Below are 20,056 nucleotides of genomic sequence, written 5' to 3'. Positions count from 1 at the left end.
ATGCAAAAAAAAAAAAAAAGAAACAGAATATCCAGACAGACCTATAAAAAGCGGAGACTGACTTGTTAATTTAAAATCTTCCTCAAAAGAAAACTCAGGTTCAGACGGCTTCACTGGTAAATTTTACCAAACAGTTAAGAGAAGAATTAGTAATAATCCTTCACAAACTCTTCCAGAAAACAGAGAAAGGAACACTTCCCAACTAACTCTATTAGTTACTCTGATACCAAAGCCAGAGAAAGAGACCACAACAAAACTACAGACCAACACACCTTATAAATACAGACACAAAAATTCTCAACAAAATACTAGAAAGCAGAAATCAGGACTAGAACCAAATCTGCTGAATTCTTATCCTTGTATTATTTCCCCATTCCAGGGATTCTCAACACTTACTTCACAAATAAAATCATCCTAGAATTTTTAAAATTTACTTATTTTTTACAGTAGGTCCTTGTGTTATCTATTTTAAATACAGCAGTGTGTATCTGTCAATCCCAAACTCCCAACCTATCCCTCCTCCCCATCTTCCCCACCCCCCAAACCATAAGTTCATGGAGAATGTTTTTAATTGGACTGGAGTGAGGCTTGGGAATCAGGGTTTTTCAAAAACTTGCCAGGTGATTCTAATGCAGTGTCAGGTTAAGAACTGCTGCCCCATTTAATCAGAGAAGGCAATGGCACCCCAGTCCAGTACTCTTGCCTGGAAAATCCCATGGACGGAGGAGCCTGGTGGGCTGCAGTCCATGGGGTCGCACAGAGTTGGACACCACTGAAGTGACTTAGCAGCAGCAGCCCCATTTAATGATAGTTTGGTCTAACTTAAATTCACTTTATTCTGGAAAATTAAACATGTTGCATCCATGTTCATGATGCCAATCATAAATCAGGTTGAGTAACTAGCACTTGAGCTGGGGGAGTTGACGTGTGTGTTCAGTCGTGTCTGACTCTTTGTGCCATGGACTGTAGCCCACCAGGATCCTCTGTCCAAGGGATTTCACCAGCAAAAATACTGGAGTGGGTTACCACTTCCTCCTCCAGGGGATCTTCCTGACCCAGGGATCAAACCCGAGTCTTTTATGTCTCCTGCACTGGCAGGATTCTTTACCACTGCAACACCTGGGAAGCCCAAGTAACTAGTATTAAGCAGATTTAATTCACCTTTCTTTTGACACTCCCAATTAACCGCTTTTTTTTTTTTTTTTAAATAATTTTATTTATTTCTGGTTGCACTGGATCTTCGTTGCTGTGCAAGGGCTTTCTCTAGTTGTGGTGCTCAGGCTTCTCACTGTTGCGGCTTCTCTTGTTGCAGAGCTCAGGCTCTGAAGTGCGGGCTCAATAGTTGTGGCACCCAGTCTTAGTTGCTCCAAGGCATGTGGAATCTTCCCCGACCAGGAATCGAACCTTTGTCCCCTGCGTTGGCAGGCAGGTTCTTTTCCACTGTGCTACCAGGGAAGTCCCAATTAACCGCTTTTAAAGCACATCATGGGCTTCCTAGGTAGCTCAGGAGTAAAGAATATGCTTACCAATGCAGTTCATCGGGTTGCCAAAGTCGGATACAATGACTTAGTGACTAAACAACAACAAAGTACATCACCTTTTGTTGCGTACTGAACAATGTTCAGTGTTTTTAAGTTAAAAATTTTATTTCAAATTTGTTTTAAAGTTTGTAACAGGAGAGGACTTCTATTTTCTAACACATTTCTTCTGAAAAAATTGTCATTTTAAAAAATTATATTTATTGGTTATTGTTTATGATATTGGTTTGTTTTCTGACATGTACCAACATGAATTAACCACAGGTATACATATGCCCCCTCCTTCTTGAATCTCCCTTCCACCTCCTCACCTTTTCCCACTCTCTAGGTTATTACAGAGCCCCAGTTTAAGTTCCCCGAGTCATTCGGCAAATTTCCACTGGCTATCTATTTTACACAGGTAGTGATAATGCTTTCATGCTTCTCCATTCATTTCACCTTCTCTTTCCCCTTTCCTGCCCTTCTCCACAAGTCTGTTCTCTATGTCTGCATCACCATGGCTGCCCTGTTGAGTAAGTTTTTCAGTACCATTTTTCTAGATTCCATATTTATGCTTTAATATACAATATTTTTCTCTTTCTGACTTATTTCACTCTGTATAATAGGCTCTAGGTTCATCTACCTCATCAGAACTGATGCAAATGTGTTCCTTTTATGGCTGAGTAGTATTCCATTGTATATATGTACTACAGCTTCTTCATCCATTCATCGGTTGATGGATATCTAGGTTGCTTCCATGTCCTAGCCATTGTAAATAGTGCTGCAACGAACACTGGGGTACTGTGTTGTCTACTATTGAAGGTTTGTCAAGGGGGAAAAGAACAGTGAAAGAACAACCTGATAAAGAGAAAATCTGGTATCTCTAGACTCATTTCTGTGAGTTTTCGATCTAAATCTAATGCACTTGATAGGATGTAATATCTCCTAAGTTCTATTCTAAACACAGCCTAGTGCACTTATTTATAAATATTGTTAAAACTTATTTTAGATAGTATATATTCTTACTCCAAATTCTGTTTCTTCTATAAATCCCCAAAGTCTGACTTCATAATAATTGGTACATTTTTTTCTCCTCATTAACTTTCAGATATCAATCCCAGAAGAAACAAACAAATACAATTCAATTCAGCAATAGATAACACCACCTCTAGCTTCAAACTGGAGAATGTGTTTTACTGGGAAGATGAGAGAAGGAACAATGTGGGTTTTTTAACCTTGTATGAAGCTTAGCATGCTCATAATTTGAAATTTCATCTCTGCAGCAGTGAATTACACCGATGCTATTGGTATATTTTTTGTTTGTTTTTGTAAATTATTTAATTGGAGGCTAATTACTTTACAATATTGTAGCGGTTTTTACCATACATTCACACAAATCACGGAGAAGGCAATGGCACCCCACTCCAGTACTCTTGCCTGGAAAATCCCATGGATGGAGGAGCCTGGTGGGCTGCAGTCCATGGGGTCACTAAGAGTTGGACACGACTGAGCGACTTCACTTTCACTTTTCATTTTCATGCATTGGAGAAGGAAATGGCAACCCACTCCACTGTTCTTGCCTGGACAATCCCAAGGACAGTGGAGTCTGGTGGGCTGCTGTCTATGGGGTCGCACAGAGTCGGACACGACTGAAGCGACTTAGCAGCAGCAGCACGTGAATCAGTCATGGGTGTACATGCATCCCCCATTGGTGTATTTTTATACTTCAGTTTCTTCTATAAATTGCAAAATCACCCAAAGAGTAAAACCACATCACCCATCACTGAAAACCAAAGACTATTCTCTGTATGCTCACTCATTTCATTATTAGAATATATGAATAAAAGTAGGTGAAGGTGTTTATGTCAATTACATCTCAATTTTTAAATTAATTATTTTTAAAAGTAAGTGAAGGTACCCCCAGAGGAGGGTATTCATTCCTCATTTCTGCTTCCTGGGTTACTTTACAGCATTATCTCCAAAATAGTGACTGGGTGTCAGGATGAGCAAAGAGTTCTCCTCCATGCATTCTCTCATCCACTTATCTAACAAACATTTACTAAATAAATAGGTTTGGGTCTGTGCTAGTAGGCTGGAAACAACTATGGTCTCTGCTCACATAAAGCTTTCAGTCCAGTGGGAAACAAGACATCAAACTGCACATAAATAAGTACAAGTTCTGATCAACGTTTCATAAGAAAGAATGAAGAATGAAGGATTCAGACTCTGGAATCCATAGTTACTTCTTCAATATTCTGTGATAACTAACGTTTCACATCTCCTCTTCACTGTGACAGTCAATTATCTAAGATACTAACACTCCGTGAGAAACAGACACCTCAGGGTAAGCTGTCTTAAAATATAAAATAAGTTAAGACATAGTTTCATTTATTCACTTTACATATATTTGCTTAGCTGCTTAAGGGTTCACACACTAGTTGGTGAGCATGCCTATGTACTTCACATTCATGCCTTATTCAGTTATTCCTCAGCTCCTTGTCAAACTTTCCTTGGCATTCACTCAAGAAATCTGAGGATCTCCTGCCTGTGCCAGACACTGAGCTTGCTGGGGGGATAAAGCAGTCACTAGACAGAGGCTCTGCCTTCAGTGGCTGTTTGAGGCCAATAACCATCAAATAGGTGTGTACAAGAGTTGAACAGTATTTTCAAAGAAAACATTACTCAGACACCACATCCCAACCAAGTGGTTTGATGGGTCCCACAATTCAATTCATGCGTTCAAACATGTTTTTGTACTCTCAAAGCTAGGGCTGGGTGCTAGAAATACAGACATGGTTCTCATGCTCGAGGAATCTTAAGTCTAATGGGGAAAAAAATGGACTCAAAAGTGAATAATTACAATGCAAAGAGAAAGATATTGATGTCTATAATATAGATTTTTACTTAAGTCACAGGAAAAGGCAACTTTAGCTAGCACACATGCCCTACTACTGGGGCCCCTGACAAATTCCAAGGCTTTTGGTCTTATGTGTGATACACATGTGCATAAATAATAAAAAAAAAAAAGAAGTGCTGGTTTCTTAAAAATTCAAATAGTTATATATTTGTAGGTGCTGCTGCTACTGCTAAGTCACTTCAGTTGTGTCTGACTCTGTGCAACCCCATCCCTGGGATTGTCCAGGCAAGAACAGTGGAGTGGGTTGCCATTTCCTTCTCCAATGCATGAAAGTGAAAAGTGAAAGTGAAGTCGCGTCCAATTCTTAGTGACCCCATGGACTGCAGCCTACCAGGCTCCTCCGTCCATGGGATTTTCCAGGTGAGAGTACTGGAGTGGAGTGCCATCGCCTTCTCCTTGTAGGTGCTACCGGAGTACAAAGGTGATGCTACCCAACACTGGAAGTCACAGAGATAGAGAAACAAGAGCCCTTCTATGTGAGGTAGGACAAGTGAGCCTATTGGGCCTTAAGAATATTTCATCCTCACGATTAGCTTGGACTGATGTTTCAAGTAATTTTCTGATATCATTCCCCAAAAGTAACATTCCTGTAGGCCCCTATTTACTGTAGGCTCTTATAAGTCTTTCCTGATAGATGCTACAAAGATGTAAAGGCAAGGGGGAGGTCTCTGTGTCCCTCACTCTTCTCCCCTGCCTCTCCTGCTTCCTGGTTCTCAATTTCTGCCCTGTCCTACTACAGCATCCCTGGAATGTTTTCTTCTCCTGCTCCTTATACAGAATTTCTCAAGCTTTCTAGACTGTTTCATGATTTTCTTCCTTCAACTTGGAAAATCAGCCTGAACAGTTAGCATAGTGTGAGTGAAATCGCTCAGTCCTGTCCGACTCTTTGTGACCCCATGGACTGTAGCATACAAGGCTCCTCCATCCATGGGCTTTTCCAGGCAAGGGTACTGGAGTGGGTTGCCATTTCCTTCTCCAGAGGATCTTCCCGACCCAGGGGTTGAACCCAGGTCTCCCACATTGCCGGCAGATGCTTTACCGTCTGAGCCACCAGGGAAGCCTAGCATAGTGTACATGGCACTAAAAATGTATTTCTGGCCTATGCTTTTAATGTAAACAATAGTATTTTAAAGAGTACTAACCTTTAAGGGTAGACCCAAAACACGGAAGAATGGGAAGGCAGGGGTTCCAGTCCTGGCTCCGCTGCTACCTAATCAAGTCACTTGATTTCTTGTAGCCTCAATTTTTCTCACTATAATACAATTTGGTAAAATAACTCCTGCTCTTTGAAGCTCCAAAAAACCTCATATATGTGAAAAGTGCTTTGTAAAACTGTATCACAGACTATAAATGTCTCATTAGAGGTCTTTACATCAGACAGCTTTTCTCTTGGAGAGGAGCGAGAACTGCTAGTAGTGTAACCTGGTACCATACCCCCAAAGAGAAGCTCTGTTCTGCAGAGTAAAAGGCCTTATATAAAAACCTCCTTGTTTAAAATCACATCCCAAGTTGTGTGGGGAAGGGGGGGTGGGAAGAGGAGGGGAGAACTGCTTCCTTCTGGAAGGCTTCTAGAAGGCAGTTCTGGGACACGCAGTGAGTGAAGAAGCACGCTCTGTTCCCAGACTCCAGACAACCTGGTATGCATAAAGAGTGAGAGACAGAGAAAGGCAGAAGAATCAGCACTCATTAATAAAATTAAATGTACAGTAAGTGTTCAAAGCACGCTCCTGAAATTCTGAGCTGTCAATACCAAAACAGTGGCTAACAGACCCAGAAGGGTCCCTTTATTTGTTGCCAAAGAAGGACCTGCTAAAAGTCAGATCCGGAGTAAACTCGAAAAGGAGAAAGCAGAGGTGAGAGAAGGAAAAGTTGATTCTGTCTGAGATCCTACTGATCCACCATCTAAAAATCATATGGCCAAATGCACTGCAGTATCCTAGACTGGATCTTGGAACAGAAAAAGAAGATGAGTGGGAAAACAAATGAGATCTAAATAAAGCTTGGAGTTTACTTAGTAGTGTAACCAATGTTAATCTTAGTTTTGACAAATGTACCACAGGTATGCAAGATGCTAACATTTGGGGCAGCCAGTGAATGGTATACGAGAGCTTCCTGTTCTATCTGTGCAATCTTTTTATAAGTGTAAAATTATTCCAAAACAAAAAGTTTTTTTTAAAAACCCATGACTTTGACTCTCCTTTCAGAAAGATATATGAATCAATTATGAAAACATAACAAGAGTCAGGTTTTTCAAACTGAAGTGCTACCGTGTGTTGGACAGAAAGAAATTACTAATTCCTATAAATGATTAGTTATAACAAATAATAGTCTAATAAATTCAAATTATAAAATGATTTGTGGCATAAGCAAATACAATAAACAATAATGTAACATTGAAGACTTTAAGATAGGAATACCTAATCTTTAAAAATTACACGTACCAAAATCACTATTTTATTGATATACTCATTCAACCCTTTCAAAATCCCACAAATGTCTCTCTCATCTCTCTAAACAGTGTGTAAATATGAGTTAAATTATCTCTCAAATAATCTGCTTTAGAAATCAGAAATAATATTATCAAAATAAGTATCTTCTGTTTAATCTGAATACCAGCAGAGAGACAGGCAGTGTTGAGGTATTTTCCTGGTTTGGTAAATCTGGTAATTTACAAAATTAGGCTTATGAAAATTTAACTTCAACTACTGAAGTATGAAAAATAAAAGGGCTCTGTATTGTGTAATAATACTTATAATAATGGTGAAAGCACGCATGCATCATCTTATTTAATTCTTGAAACAAAGCTACGTGGAAGATGTTATAATTACACTATTTGTAGATGAGGAAATTGAACCTTAGGGAAATTAAGCAATTACCCAAGGGCACAGGGTAGGTAAAGGGTAGACAGCAGAAACTGGAACCCAGCTCTATCTCAAGCGACAACCTGAGCTCATATCCACTATTATATATTGTGCTTCTCTTCTTCCACAAAACACACCAGTTCCATGCTTTTAAAAATGACACTGTATTAATAGTGTTACCTGCATGATGGGACTGGAAAAAAACGATCCATATTCTTATGAACTAGGGGAAAGTCCAGGTGATTTCAGCTAATAGCATATGGCATTTCAGAACTCCAGAATTGAAAAGGCTCCCTCTATTCAAATTCCAACAGAAACAGAGACTATAGATAACAGTGATCACTTGTAAAGGTTATTCAAAGGGGCTCCTCCCAGAGGTGGGAGGCACTCTGGTAGGATCCCAGAGATCTCCACAGGCCCACTTTCCACTTGGAGCTCAAATGTGGGAACATCCATGCTGAACAGGCGGAGAGCACCTGCTTCCTGGTACAATTACCTCTCTGCAACCTGCCAAGGGTTCTTTCCTGGTACTAGGGAGATTCTGGGTTGATTCATTCATTCATTAATCAAACTAATATTTATCATGCACCTACTATACGCTAGGCATTGTGTCAGGTGATATAGCAGTAATATGGACAGATGGCATCCCTGCCCTCACACAGTATATGTTCTACTGTGGAAAACATAGTAAATAAGTTATATAACTTATGGTGGTATGTTATATGAAGAAAAATACAGTAGAGTAAGAGGAAAGAGAGAGAGGTTGGGTGGTCATCATATACTGAGTTCATAGGCAAGGCCCTTCTGAGGAGACAGATGCAGAAATCTAGATAATATGAGAAACCATGAAAAGATCTGGAGAAAAGAGTATTCCAGGCAACAAAAATAGCAAATGCAAAGGCACCAAAGTTAGAAAAGACTTGTCTTGAGAAAGAAACTGAGACTTAAATGAATTGAACACGCTGAAGTTTACTATGCAGTCACTGAGCTGGATACCCTACTACAGGGACTCATTCAACCTCGGCAGCTACTTAAGGTATATACTGCCTCTATTTTATAGATGAAGAAGAAAAGGTTCAAAGAGGTTAATTACTGTTTGCACAGCTAGTAAGAGGTAGAGCCAGAGTTCAAACACAGGTTGGTCTGATCCCAAAGTCTGTGCTTTTTCTATTACATCATATTTAATGCCAGAGTCATAGCAAAAATACTAATAATTATACATAAGTAAGCAAATAAATTAAACTCCCACGTCCTCAAAAACCTGAGGCTCACCATTTCATTTTGGGTGGTTGCTCATCATACTCCTGAAGTGATCTTTTCTAACTGCAGCAGACAGATTGCAAACTGCCAGCCACTTCAATGTCATCAGTCTCTTCCCGGAGGATCTACAAGGCAGTGCTCAAACAACCCATCACAGAAGACCTGAGAATAACATGTACTTGTGCCACATGTCTCAAAGGATGGACATAAATTGGGAATGTGCATCCTTTAGACTGGCAGGGCCATCTGAATAAGCCCTTTCAGCATTAAAGGTGCCAGGAACAGCACTTTTCCTGGCACCTTAGTTCTGCACGTTCACCCAGAAAACACGGGCCTCTTCCAATCTCACTTGCTATTTCCCTGCCACATGACTGGTGGGGGCTTCCCAGATGGCTCGGTGGTAGGGAACCTGCCTATAATGCAGGAGATGCAGGAGACGTGGATTTGATCCCTGGGTCGGGAAGATTCCCCTGGAGGAGACGGATATGGCAACCCACTCCAGTATTCTTGCCTGGAGAATCCCACGGACAGAGGAGCCTGGCGGGCTGCAGTCCACGGGGTCACAAAGAGTCAGACATGGATGAAGCAACTGAGCCTGCACGCACCGTGTAACTGGTGCTGCCATTCTGCACCCAACTTTGCTGTGGGCAGGTGACAGGTGGACAGATTCAAAATTTGGAACACGGTAGTCATTCCACAGCAAGCCAGAAGTGACCCAAAAGAGTTTTCTCTTAAAACTACATTAGAACATTTATTCCTTCTGTATCTTTATAATATGGATTTGAAAACACGCAACATGGTAGGATAATCATGACTGAGATAAAGGAGGCCGTCAATCTTAAGGGAAATCAACCCTGGATACTCACTGGAAGGACTGATGCTGAAGCTGAAGCTCCAATATTTTGGTCACCTGATGCGAATACCCAACTCACTGGAAAAGTCCCTGATGCAGGAAAGACTGAGAGCAGGAGAAGAGGGCGTCAGAGGATGAGGTGGCTGGATGGCGTCACGGATGCAATGGACATGAAGCTGGGCGAACTTTGGGAGGTGGTGAGGGGCAGGCAGGCCCCTCGTGGCGCGCTGCGGTCCCTGGGGTCACAAAGAGTGGCACACAACTGGGCAACTGAACAACAGCAGCAAAATTCTCCTCTGCAGAAGAACGAGCCCCATAAAATTAAACTTCATGTAGTGTATGAGGTGTGAAAGCTACAACTCTATCAGCAAAAACTGCTGGAAGAGTCAAAATTCTCAAGATTAGAAAAGCCAGTCTATTCAATCCTACAGTAGCCCATCTAACTACTGTAGGATTTTCCCACGCCCCATCCCCCCAGGTTTACTTAGTAAAGACATCACAAAAGTAAATGTGTAAAGTAACTCTAAGGGCGGTCAGGTTGTTAGGAGAACTGCAACTCTGTATTTCCTGAAGTTTCTGTGGTCAGGTTTGCAAGTGGAACATTTCATTACTGCAGGTTTTACACAGAATTTTACGAAACAAACCTGCATTAAGTTAAAGCAGAACTGAAATCAATGCCTTCTGGCCACTTCAGGAATGATTTCTCTCTGTTTTCCCATCACAGAAACCTCCTTTTAATTTAGATGTTTGGCTCTTCAACATACACCATGGATCAGAGGGGACAGTGTAGCTCCAAAGCTAAAATGGAAGTAGAATGCAAAGTGACCAACCGATTACCCAGTGACCACACACCACACCTTCTAGCATGATTCTGAGAGACGCAGAGGGTGCCACGCCTTTTAGCAAAATGCTTATTTTTAAATTATCCCGGATACCAGCTTATAGCTTCCTTCCTCCTGCACTTTCAAATCATCCCAGTATTAATAACACCCCTCCCTAAGAAGTCTCCTTGTAGTTGTTTCAGAAAAGTGCATCCGACGTGTTTCACACACCATGTGATACACAAGCAAGACCCCTGTGTCTCTGGCTCTTCTGCTTCTCTGGGGCAGGAAAGCAGCCAGAACTACAGCAACAGCTGGGGATCATTAAACCGACAGAAATAGCTTCGGAGACTCCACTGGTGAGTGACTGGGGGGAGGAGAGGCTCAGTATCAGATTAAAGCAAATCAAAAGGGCAACAGGAAAAGGGCGGAGGGAGGGGGTAAGGTGAAGCCCAAGTTGTGTATCACACCCGAATTTCCTTTACACAGTCCAAGGGATGCACCAACGCAAAATAAAGGGACGAGTGACTGCAGCCTCACTTGAGCCCCACCTATTCTCAGATGAAAGGTTTAGTCAAACCTAAAAATGCAGGTCAATGACGACAGGCTGGGGGAGGGCTAGGGGGGGAGCTGCAGCATCACAAAGGCTAACCTGGGTCACCCCCAGTCTGGAGGAATCACTATAGCATGTGAGGCAGTTCTGGGGCTGTGCAGACAATGAAAATCAACTCCAAGATGGAGCAGGGGCAAGGGAATGAGTGTTATGTGCCAACCCCTAGGTGGACTCGGAGACCAAACCAAGTCCCAGGGCGTCCCCTCAACCGGGAAGGACCAGACACTGGATGAAATGCAGGCCCTCAGGCTGTCTACTTCCAGAGCAGAGCCACACCTCCAACACTAGCTTTGGAGCCTGGCAGGCCTCCGGAGGTCAGTGCAGGAATGTGCCATCTGCCTGGCCCCATGCCCGAGTGTGCTCAGCACATATCTGAATGCCCGAGAAGGGCTTTCATTAGGTGGCCCCACGGGAGTGGGCTTGCATATCCTGATCTATACCTCAAAGTCCGGTTAGTCCCAGGATCCTGGGGTAGCCTCTCCAGCCCCCCACTTGCTAGACTGTCACTTTACATCACCAAGGCCTCTCTCACCAAGACATGCTCTTTATAACTAACCTTACAGGACTGCAGTTTCAGACAGTTTCCCCCACCTGCAAGCCTGAACAGGAAATGATTCGATTGCAGATATTAGGACTGCAACTCTCTTTGGCAAGAGTGTTTAGTAACTGTGAGATTGCGTGAACTTCAGCTGAACATTTTATTTGATGCAGCTAATGATTTACTAGAGAAGGCTCCAGGTTGATGGCTGTTTTCAGCAAAAAGCAACCACTACCCTACTTCAAGAATGGACTGCTCCTTTTCTAATCCATAAACCTTGTAAGAACATATCCTAATGCATATTTCCAAAACCTGGTTTTCTATAATGAGTTAAAAAAAAAAAAACACCTCAGAATAGTTGACTCATTCTGAATATTTTAAGTATTAAGAAGGGTAGAAGATACACAAAGATAAATCCATTACAGAGGAGACTGAGAAAGAATCTGAACTATATGTATACATAGTTTACACACACACATCATATATAGTTAATTTTAAGGCTTGTGGTTGCTATTGTTTAGTTGCTAAGTCCTGTCTGACTCTTGTGACCCCATGGATTAGAGCCTGCCAGGCTCCTCTGTTCATGGGATTTCCCAGAGAAGTATACTGGAATGGGTTGCTATTTTTTTTTCTCCAGGGGATCTTCCCCAGCCAGGGATTGAACTCATGTCTCCTGCATTGGCAGGCGGATTCTTTACAGCTGAGCCACCTGAGAAGCCCAATTTTAAAGCTGCATAACATCAAAGGACAGGATATATTTTAACCAAACTATTGTGACAATAATCACTTCTCAGTGTATGCATTCTAGGTGGGAGTAATTGCATCAATATCTCTCTCAGCCACCTTTAACAGAGTAAATGCTTTACCTAAAATGTAAAAAATTAACATCATAAATATAATCAATCACTTACTATGTACATATCATGGTAAAAGGTAGGAATTAAGAAGGAAAATAACCCAATACATTTATATAATACTTACAAAGCTACTTTCACACATACAATCTTATGAGTTAGGAAAGCAGATATTATACTCACTACACAATGAAAGAAACTGGTCTGCCAATCTTAGAGTCATTTAGCCAAGCTCCTCACTGGCAAGAGCAAACCAAGAACTTCAGGGTCTTGACTACTGGCTCAGTGTCGAGCTCTAGCTGTCTACCATTAAAAGGCTTCTGCCCTCAAGGAAGTAATCTCTGACACCCAATGCCATGGCTAGTGTTTCTTAGATATACTAAGTTGCTTTCCAGTAAGAATCTCACCAGTCTCCTGTTCCAACATCATTGTTGTTGTTGTTTAGTCACTAAGTCACATTCAACTCTTTGGTGACCCCATGGACTATAGCCCACCAGGCTCCTCAGTTCTCCGAGGCAAGAATACTGGAGTGGGTGGCCATTTCCTTCTCCAGGGGCTCTTCCTGACCTCATATTTTGAATCTAATTCAAGACAATTATGTGAAAAGGTTATTAATATCACCGACAATTAAAGATGTGAGTTCCTTCTGAAGGCTATAATCATTAATATGAGATTGAATAAAACTGAATTAGGACAGTGCTCAAAATCTATCACTTTGGGACAAACACTGTATTTTGTTTATGGGCATGATACTGCCCTCTAGTGCACAATAACCTTAACAGACTCAGCTAATGCATATCAACCACCTTCTATGAATAAATACTGGGCTTCCCAGGTGGCTCAGGGGCACAGAATCTGCCTGCCAATGCAGGAGACACAGGTCCAATGAAGATCCCCTGGAGTAGGAAATGGCAACCCACTCCAGTATTCTTGCCTGGAAAATTCCATGGACAGAGAAGCCTGGTGTGCAACAGATCATGGGGTCACAAAGAATTAGACACGACTGAACACAAATACATATGCATATAAATACACTTTGCTAAGCATTTTGAAGGGGAAAAAAAGAGAAAAGGCTAAAGCTTATCACATACATACAATCACAGCAACCATATAAGGCCCCCCAAAGAATATATAAATATAATAGAGAAGACAGGAAATGTAAAACAAAATCTCTGTAATCAAACACAGTGTTATAAGTGCTTTAAGTGACTGCAGATAATAAATCACTTGAGTACAAAAAGAATTAGCTAAGCTTCACCAGGGCAGTAGCATGCACACCATTATTGAAGGACCACAAAAAAACTGAAGATAAACAGCATGAACCAAGACCTGGCCTAGGAAATACTGTAAGGGTAAACACATAATCAATACACTGCAGTTTAGCTTGAACATTAAATCTGTTAAAAGGAGTGGTAGAAGGTAGCTAGAAAGCAGGCTAAGGTCAGAATGGGAAGGGTCTAGAACTGTGCTATCCAATATGGTAGCTACTTGCCACATATGCTATCTAAAAGTAAATAAAATTAAAAATTCGTTTTCTGAGTCACTCCAACCACATTTCAAGTCTCCATAGCTATGTGTGTCTGGTGGTTACCACAGTGGACAGAACAGCAATAGTACCGGGCAGCACTGCAACAGAAGGTTGTATTAAACTACAAAACATCAATCTTTCAAGGCTGATCAACCCTTCAAGCTCACTCCTCCCCTAAAATGCAGATCTGATCCTTGCCAAAGTCTGTTAATAAAGAAAACCACAGGTCCTAACGACATAAAAGGTAAATAAAAAAGGTTGGTCTCTATCCTTCTAGGCATTTCCAACTGTCAGCAAAGCAATGAGAAAAGTGTTACACATGGCCTCTATAAACAATTATCTCTAAAAACATGTGCCAGCTTTTAGAATCTACTTTTTTATTAGGAAAAAGAAAAGACAATTAAGAAACTATGAAAGAAGAAAAAATACTATTGAAGATTTATCTATAATAATAAAGCACAAGAGTAGGAGGCTATTTCCACTGAGTTTGAGTATTTAAAAGAAGATCTTTACTCTTCAGACACCTGCTTCACCTCGAAAGAAGTAACATCAAGCATCTTTTCTATCTAATGCACAGCCTATTTCTTTTCTGCCGTTTATAAAATGACAATATTAAAAAAAAACAATGTTTATATATATTTGTAGAAAGCAAAATGTGAGTCTACTCGAGATCAGAAAGACATACAGAATTCTAAATACAAGGTTCTAAACGTGGTTTCTAGCCAGAAAAACATACAGTCAATTGCTTAGGACAGTTGTCTAAAACTACCATTCTGACTCTACTTATGAAAAGAACTCTGTATTTCTATTTCCTACATACTCCTGCATTTAAAGATATTCTTAATGATCAGACTGGGAATCTAAAACACCACAGTCCCCTGGAATATAAAAAGTCAACAGAGCCGTACAAAGCCTTAAGTCCTGAGTCACATTGCCTCTGCCTCTGTCTTCCCACTAATGTTGCCATGGTGTTCCCTTGACATGAGTCCAGAACACATCTAGATATTCAAAGAAAAATAACTGCCTCTCAACCAATTTTTTAAAGTATTCTCTTTGCAAACCGGGCACCAATAAACACTCATGTCCTCTTCAATGAACTCATTCATTGTGATGCCACATGCTCAAGTCTTCCTGTCAAATGTTAGTAAAGTCCCAAAGAGATCTCAAAAGTTCAAAAGATATATCCAAGTTTTTAGAGAAGCAGAATTTATGTGACCAATACTAGAGATCGTATTTAAGTTCTGATAATGGATAACAGAAGGTTTCCAAGCTAGGACAGGGTGTATGTTAATAATTATTTTCCATCCACATTTGACAGAATTCAGATCAAGTCCGTATCCTCCTTTTTTTCATAACCCAGAAACCCTCTGAAAGATTTTTTTTTTCCAGCAGTTTCAGTATTTTTTTTTTTCCCCAGAACTCTAAGAGATGGTCTCAAGGAAAACTCCTTATGGGTGTTCCCTTATAAATAGTTTCCTGCTATCTTCCATAGACTTGGATATGATTCTAATTCTGCAATTACTAAAAAGACTGTAAGCCTAGTTCAAACTGTTCACCCTAAACAAAGCTAACATGCAATATAAATAAAAACCTTTCAAGTGTTATTTTATTTTAAATTATGGTGTTTTAGTGTTACAAGCTCTTAGAGGTTATCTATCTGCTTTCAGCACTTAACAGAAGAAACTGAAGTCATCATCAACAGCTCCTATTGATTAGTATAGTACTCATGGCCAGTGTATGTTTTACTAATAAAAACACTGTGTTTGATCTACATACATGGGAAGAATCCCACCTTACTAAAGAAAAGACTTTTCTTCCTTCTTCCATAATCTCAATTTGATACATGAGCTCTGCACAGGTGGAAGGAAAGGAGTAATAAAGTGAAACATCCTAAACACTGTCCCATCAAGTCATGAAATACACCCTACAGGTCCCTGCTCAGTTATCTATCTGCTAAGTACTCAATAAGCGTCAATAAAAACCATCCAAAGAATAAACCATCCAAAGTCAAAGCGTGGATGGCTATAGAGAAACAGGGAGGTGATAAAAAAAAGACAGCAGTAAACAGAGGAGAAGACAAAAAAAAAAAAAAACATGCAAATCCCCAAGGGACAAATATGCCAACCTTCCCGTAAACTGTGATAAGGGGCCAGGCACATGGCTGAGCTGCTGTCCTTCCCCGGCTTCAGGACAATCCATGGGAGCGGCAGAATCCTGCAGGTGGGCTGATAAATCCCGGCCCTCTCCTCCAGCACGCTAGGGGAGAGGTGAGACTCCAAAGGCCAGTGTTGCAACAAACTCATCCTCCTGCCCTCGCTCTTTAGAGAGGCCATTTATTATGTGCAGTAGATCTGATTAGCATGGCTCTTTTAGTTAAAGTGGGTACTTCATTTCTGCAGCCCTCGGGGCTGCAAGAACAGCCAGATCCCAAGTTTACTTAGGGAGTGTGGCGTTAAAGGCAGTGACAGCAGAAGGTCAGAATCAGTAAGTCTCCTGGAAAACATTTCTTCCTGTCAGCACTGGGCCTCGACACAGACACCTCCCTCCTCTGCCCAAATGCCAAAAAGCAGCACTGGGATGATTTCGACGTGTAGAGCTGGAAGACAGGAGGGTTCCCTGAGAGAAAAAGCTCGTAGCAACCAACCAACCTCATTCACCCAAAATAGTAAACAGTTGGTTTCTCTGCTCAGAACCAAAAGGCTTCTGCCAGACAAGCAGCATCACATGACCGAGTTCTCTCTTCTCTCCTCCGCCTCCCTCCTTTCTTGTGCAAAGTCGGCACCAAAGTGGAACAAGGAGCTATAATACTATTTTATTTCACTTGACATTTGCTTTTAAAATGTTTATAGATGAAAGATATCAAGTTGGGAGGAGGGGAAGATACTAAGAGAAAAACTCAGAAAGAATTTACTTTGAAACAAGCCATATCACAACACTAAGAAGGGAACCACAAACAGTGGTAAAGGTGCCCAATGAATGAATGAATGAGTGAAGAGACACATTTCTTAGCAAAGTATTTTGCTGATAAGATCTCTAAAAAAAGATATAACTCAAGACATACTTGACTGGCTCATTTAAAAAGAATATAAAGGCTCTTAAGAAGCCGACTGATGTCAGAGACTGTGCTTTGCGACAACAGTGGCAGCCCCGAATCCGAGATCCACACTCTAACCTTGTTGGCCTCAACTTTTCTCACCATTTGATTTTACTCCTTAGATGTCACAGTCCCATCATGCAAGTCACTGAGGAGGCAACTGGGGCAACTACACTAACAGAGCGAGCTGAAAAACCTACCCAGCTCATTACAGCAGCAGCTGCCACCATGATACTCCCTGGCATTTCCACCTGAAGCAGGTGGTGGTGAAAGGCTGGCGGCACAGCTGGTGCCCGATGTGGCACCATATTCCTGTCCTCACAAGGTTCATAAGCACTTGAAAGCTGTGTAAGGCATACAGGGTAGAGACACAGAAGCAAAAGCCTCCACACACAGCAACGTTTAATAATCAACTGCATCACCAACACGTGCAGAGCCCCCACTCCAGGGACCAACCGGAGGGCTCTGAGTAGACTCACTCATCCTTGTCCACCCCCTTGCATGGCAAGGATGATCAATAAACATTTGTAAAATGGAAAGGAAAGAAAACGGGAAATGAAAAAGAAAAAATATCAGAAATCCTTAATTTAAGCAACACCTTTTTCCAACAGGACTACACAAAGAGAATTATTTGGCTAATGAAAAAGTCAAAGTGTTAAGTTGCTCAATCGTGTCTGACTCTTTGCGACCCCATGGACTGTAGCCCGCATCAGAATACAAATACTACTGATGAAATAATTTGCTGGCAAGGATGGGGAGCAACTGGGACTTTCAGACACTGGGTAGAATGCAAAATGATAATGCCACTTTGGAAAGTTAAACTTATACAACCCAGTAATCTCATTCCTGAGTATTTAAACAAAGGGAAATGAAAACACATGACCACATAAAGAGCTGTACGTGAATATTTAGAGCAGTTTTATTTTATTGCCAAAAACTAGAGGGAAAAAATCCAAATGTCCTTTAACTTGTGAACAGAATAAAAACTGTGGTATATCCAGACAATGAAATATTATTCAGTGATTTTAAAAAAAATCCCTGAACTACTAGCATAGACAACAGTATATATGAACCTGAAAAGCACTATGCTAAGTGAAAGAAGACAAACACAAAGGGCTACATATTAAATGATCACACATTTATATGAAATTCAAGAAAAGGCAAAACTATAAGGGCAGAAATAAGATCAGGGGTTGCCAGAAGTTGGGAGTACAAAGAGGCACAACGGAAATAGTCTATCTCTTGGTTGTGGTTGTTGCTTGCCTTTTACCAAGATGTACTAAACTGTACTCCTAGAAAGGATGACCGTTACTGTATATATACTGATCTCAATTTTTTTTAGAGCAGATTATGAAATAATATGCATATAGGCAGAATGGAATCGTAGTTAAGAATATAAGCTCTAGAGCTAGACTGCCTGGGTTTAAATCTTGTCTCTCTCTACCACTTACCAGCTGTATGACCTTGAGATAACATCTCTATACCTTCATTTCCTCATCTGGAAAATGGGGATAACAGTATTCATCCCACAGGGGTGCTATCATAAATGATGTAATACCTACAAAGCACTTATGACAGTGCCTGTTCTAAACATGAGATTCAGTAAATGCAAGCTGCTGTCATCACACAGTCGTAGAACACACAGATAAACATGCCTGGATGGTGGTGGGGATAGGATGTTTCTATTTTCTTCTTTTCCCTTTTGTTTATCTGTATCTTCTAAATTTTCTACATTAAATAACCACTGCCTTTATAATAAGCAAAAAAGTCCTTTTTAAAAAAAAACAATGAAAGAAAGGACACTGGGCTAGAACTCGGGAGCTCTGTTTTTTAGCTGTGCAGCTAATTATTAATTACTTAGTTGTAGGAGTGCAGGGCGTCATCCTCATCTCTAAATGCGAGGGGCTAGAGCTGACAGGTTCCATCTCTAAAATGGAATGGTTCTATAAGATGTATGGTGGAACTGTGCAAGCTACACCATTTATTTATTTTTCATTCCATATTTACTGTCTGCCTACCATGAAGCAGATACCATGACACAGACATAAAAACATTCTATTCACTCCCCTCATGGAGCTTACAATGCAGGCTGTTCAAAGAAACAGACAGACGTGTACCCAATTATACAATCACCAGCTTGACAAGTGCTCTGACAGGAACATAAAGAGGAGAACTAATTAGGTTGGAAGGAGTCAGAGCAGACACGCAAGCCAAGACCTGAATTTTTTTTCTTTTAAAGTCAAACCAAAAAGATGGGGAAAGGAACTGCAATCAAAGAGAGAGGAATGTACAAAAGCAAAGGTGTGACAATAATTTATTGGGCAATGGAGGAGAGAGAGAAGGAAAGGGCAATCTAACAGCAGTGTGAAATAAAGAGAATCAAGACTAGCAGTGGGGAGGCTGGTTAGGAGGAGGGAAATGAGAAGTCAGGCTGTTGATAATCTCCAGAAATCATATAGAACTGTAAATGTTTTATTCTTATTCAAATATCTATATGTGCCATGAATAAACCTGATAAATATTAGTCTAAGATATACTTTACTATATTTACAAATACAGCATATAGTTGCAAAAGCTTTACAAAAATGTCCGTTCACTTCCATTTTCCATGGTTAATTGTACACACTCGTTCTTTCAGTAAATATTTATTGACAGTCCGTTATGCACATGCTAAGTGCTGCGGAAGAAGGGGAGACAGAGAGAGTAAGCAAATGAACCAGCAAAGCAGGCCAGAGAACCAGACTGCTTTTTCTTCTGTCCGAGATCTACTGAGAGTCTCTACCGTCTGAAGCATGATAGCGGCAGGGTGACAGGAGGCTGAGAGCTTTGCACTTGGAACCGGACAGATCTGTTCAAACTCCGGCTTTTACCGCCCACCACCAGTCTGGCTTTGAGTAAGTCACTTAACGTCTCTGAGCTTTCATCCCTCCTGAAAATGGGCGTAACATCACCAAATTCATATGGTTTTAGGGTGAATTTAGTGAGACAATCAACAATCAGTATGCCACAGGTAAATCACTGTCGTTTAACTTCAGTCTTCCAGTTTTAGGGCAGCCCATGATCTCCCATTAAACAGAAAAAATTACTCTGAGCAGAAAATAGGGAGAACAAGGTATAAAAAGGATCTGTTTAACTAAATTCACATTTTAGTGAATTCACAACTGCTTTCTTATAAAGATATTGTGCTTGGAAGTGACATT

General features: G+C 40.9%; 1 protein-coding gene across 3 annotated transcripts in view; it reads right to left on the bottom strand.

Annotated features, from left to right (window-relative positions):
• Nucleotides 1-20,056, bottom strand: part of MRTFA (myocardin related transcription factor A) — a 103,132-nt gene that overhangs the window by 45,856 nt on the left and 37,220 nt on the right. Inside the window, exon 1 of one of the 3 annotated variants that reach the window (XM_061124472.1) lies at nucleotides 9,422-9,440. The exons of the other annotated variants lie outside the window; for them this stretch is intronic. Within the exon in view, the coding sequence (XP_060980455.1) occupies nucleotide 9,422 (1 nt within the window). The 5' untranslated portion in view covers nucleotides 9,423-9,440. Of the gene's footprint in view, nucleotides 1-9,421; nucleotides 9,441-20,056 lie in introns of those variants that run through there. 3 annotated transcript variants of the gene reach the window in all.

This window comes from Dama dama, chromosome 22 (genome assembly GCF_033118175.1).
Source record: "Dama dama isolate Ldn47 chromosome 22, ASM3311817v1, whole genome shotgun sequence".
Classification (NCBI taxonomy): domain Eukaryota; kingdom Metazoa; phylum Chordata; class Mammalia; order Artiodactyla; family Cervidae; genus Dama; species Dama dama.
This window is presented reverse-complemented; position numbering and strand designations above follow the sequence as displayed.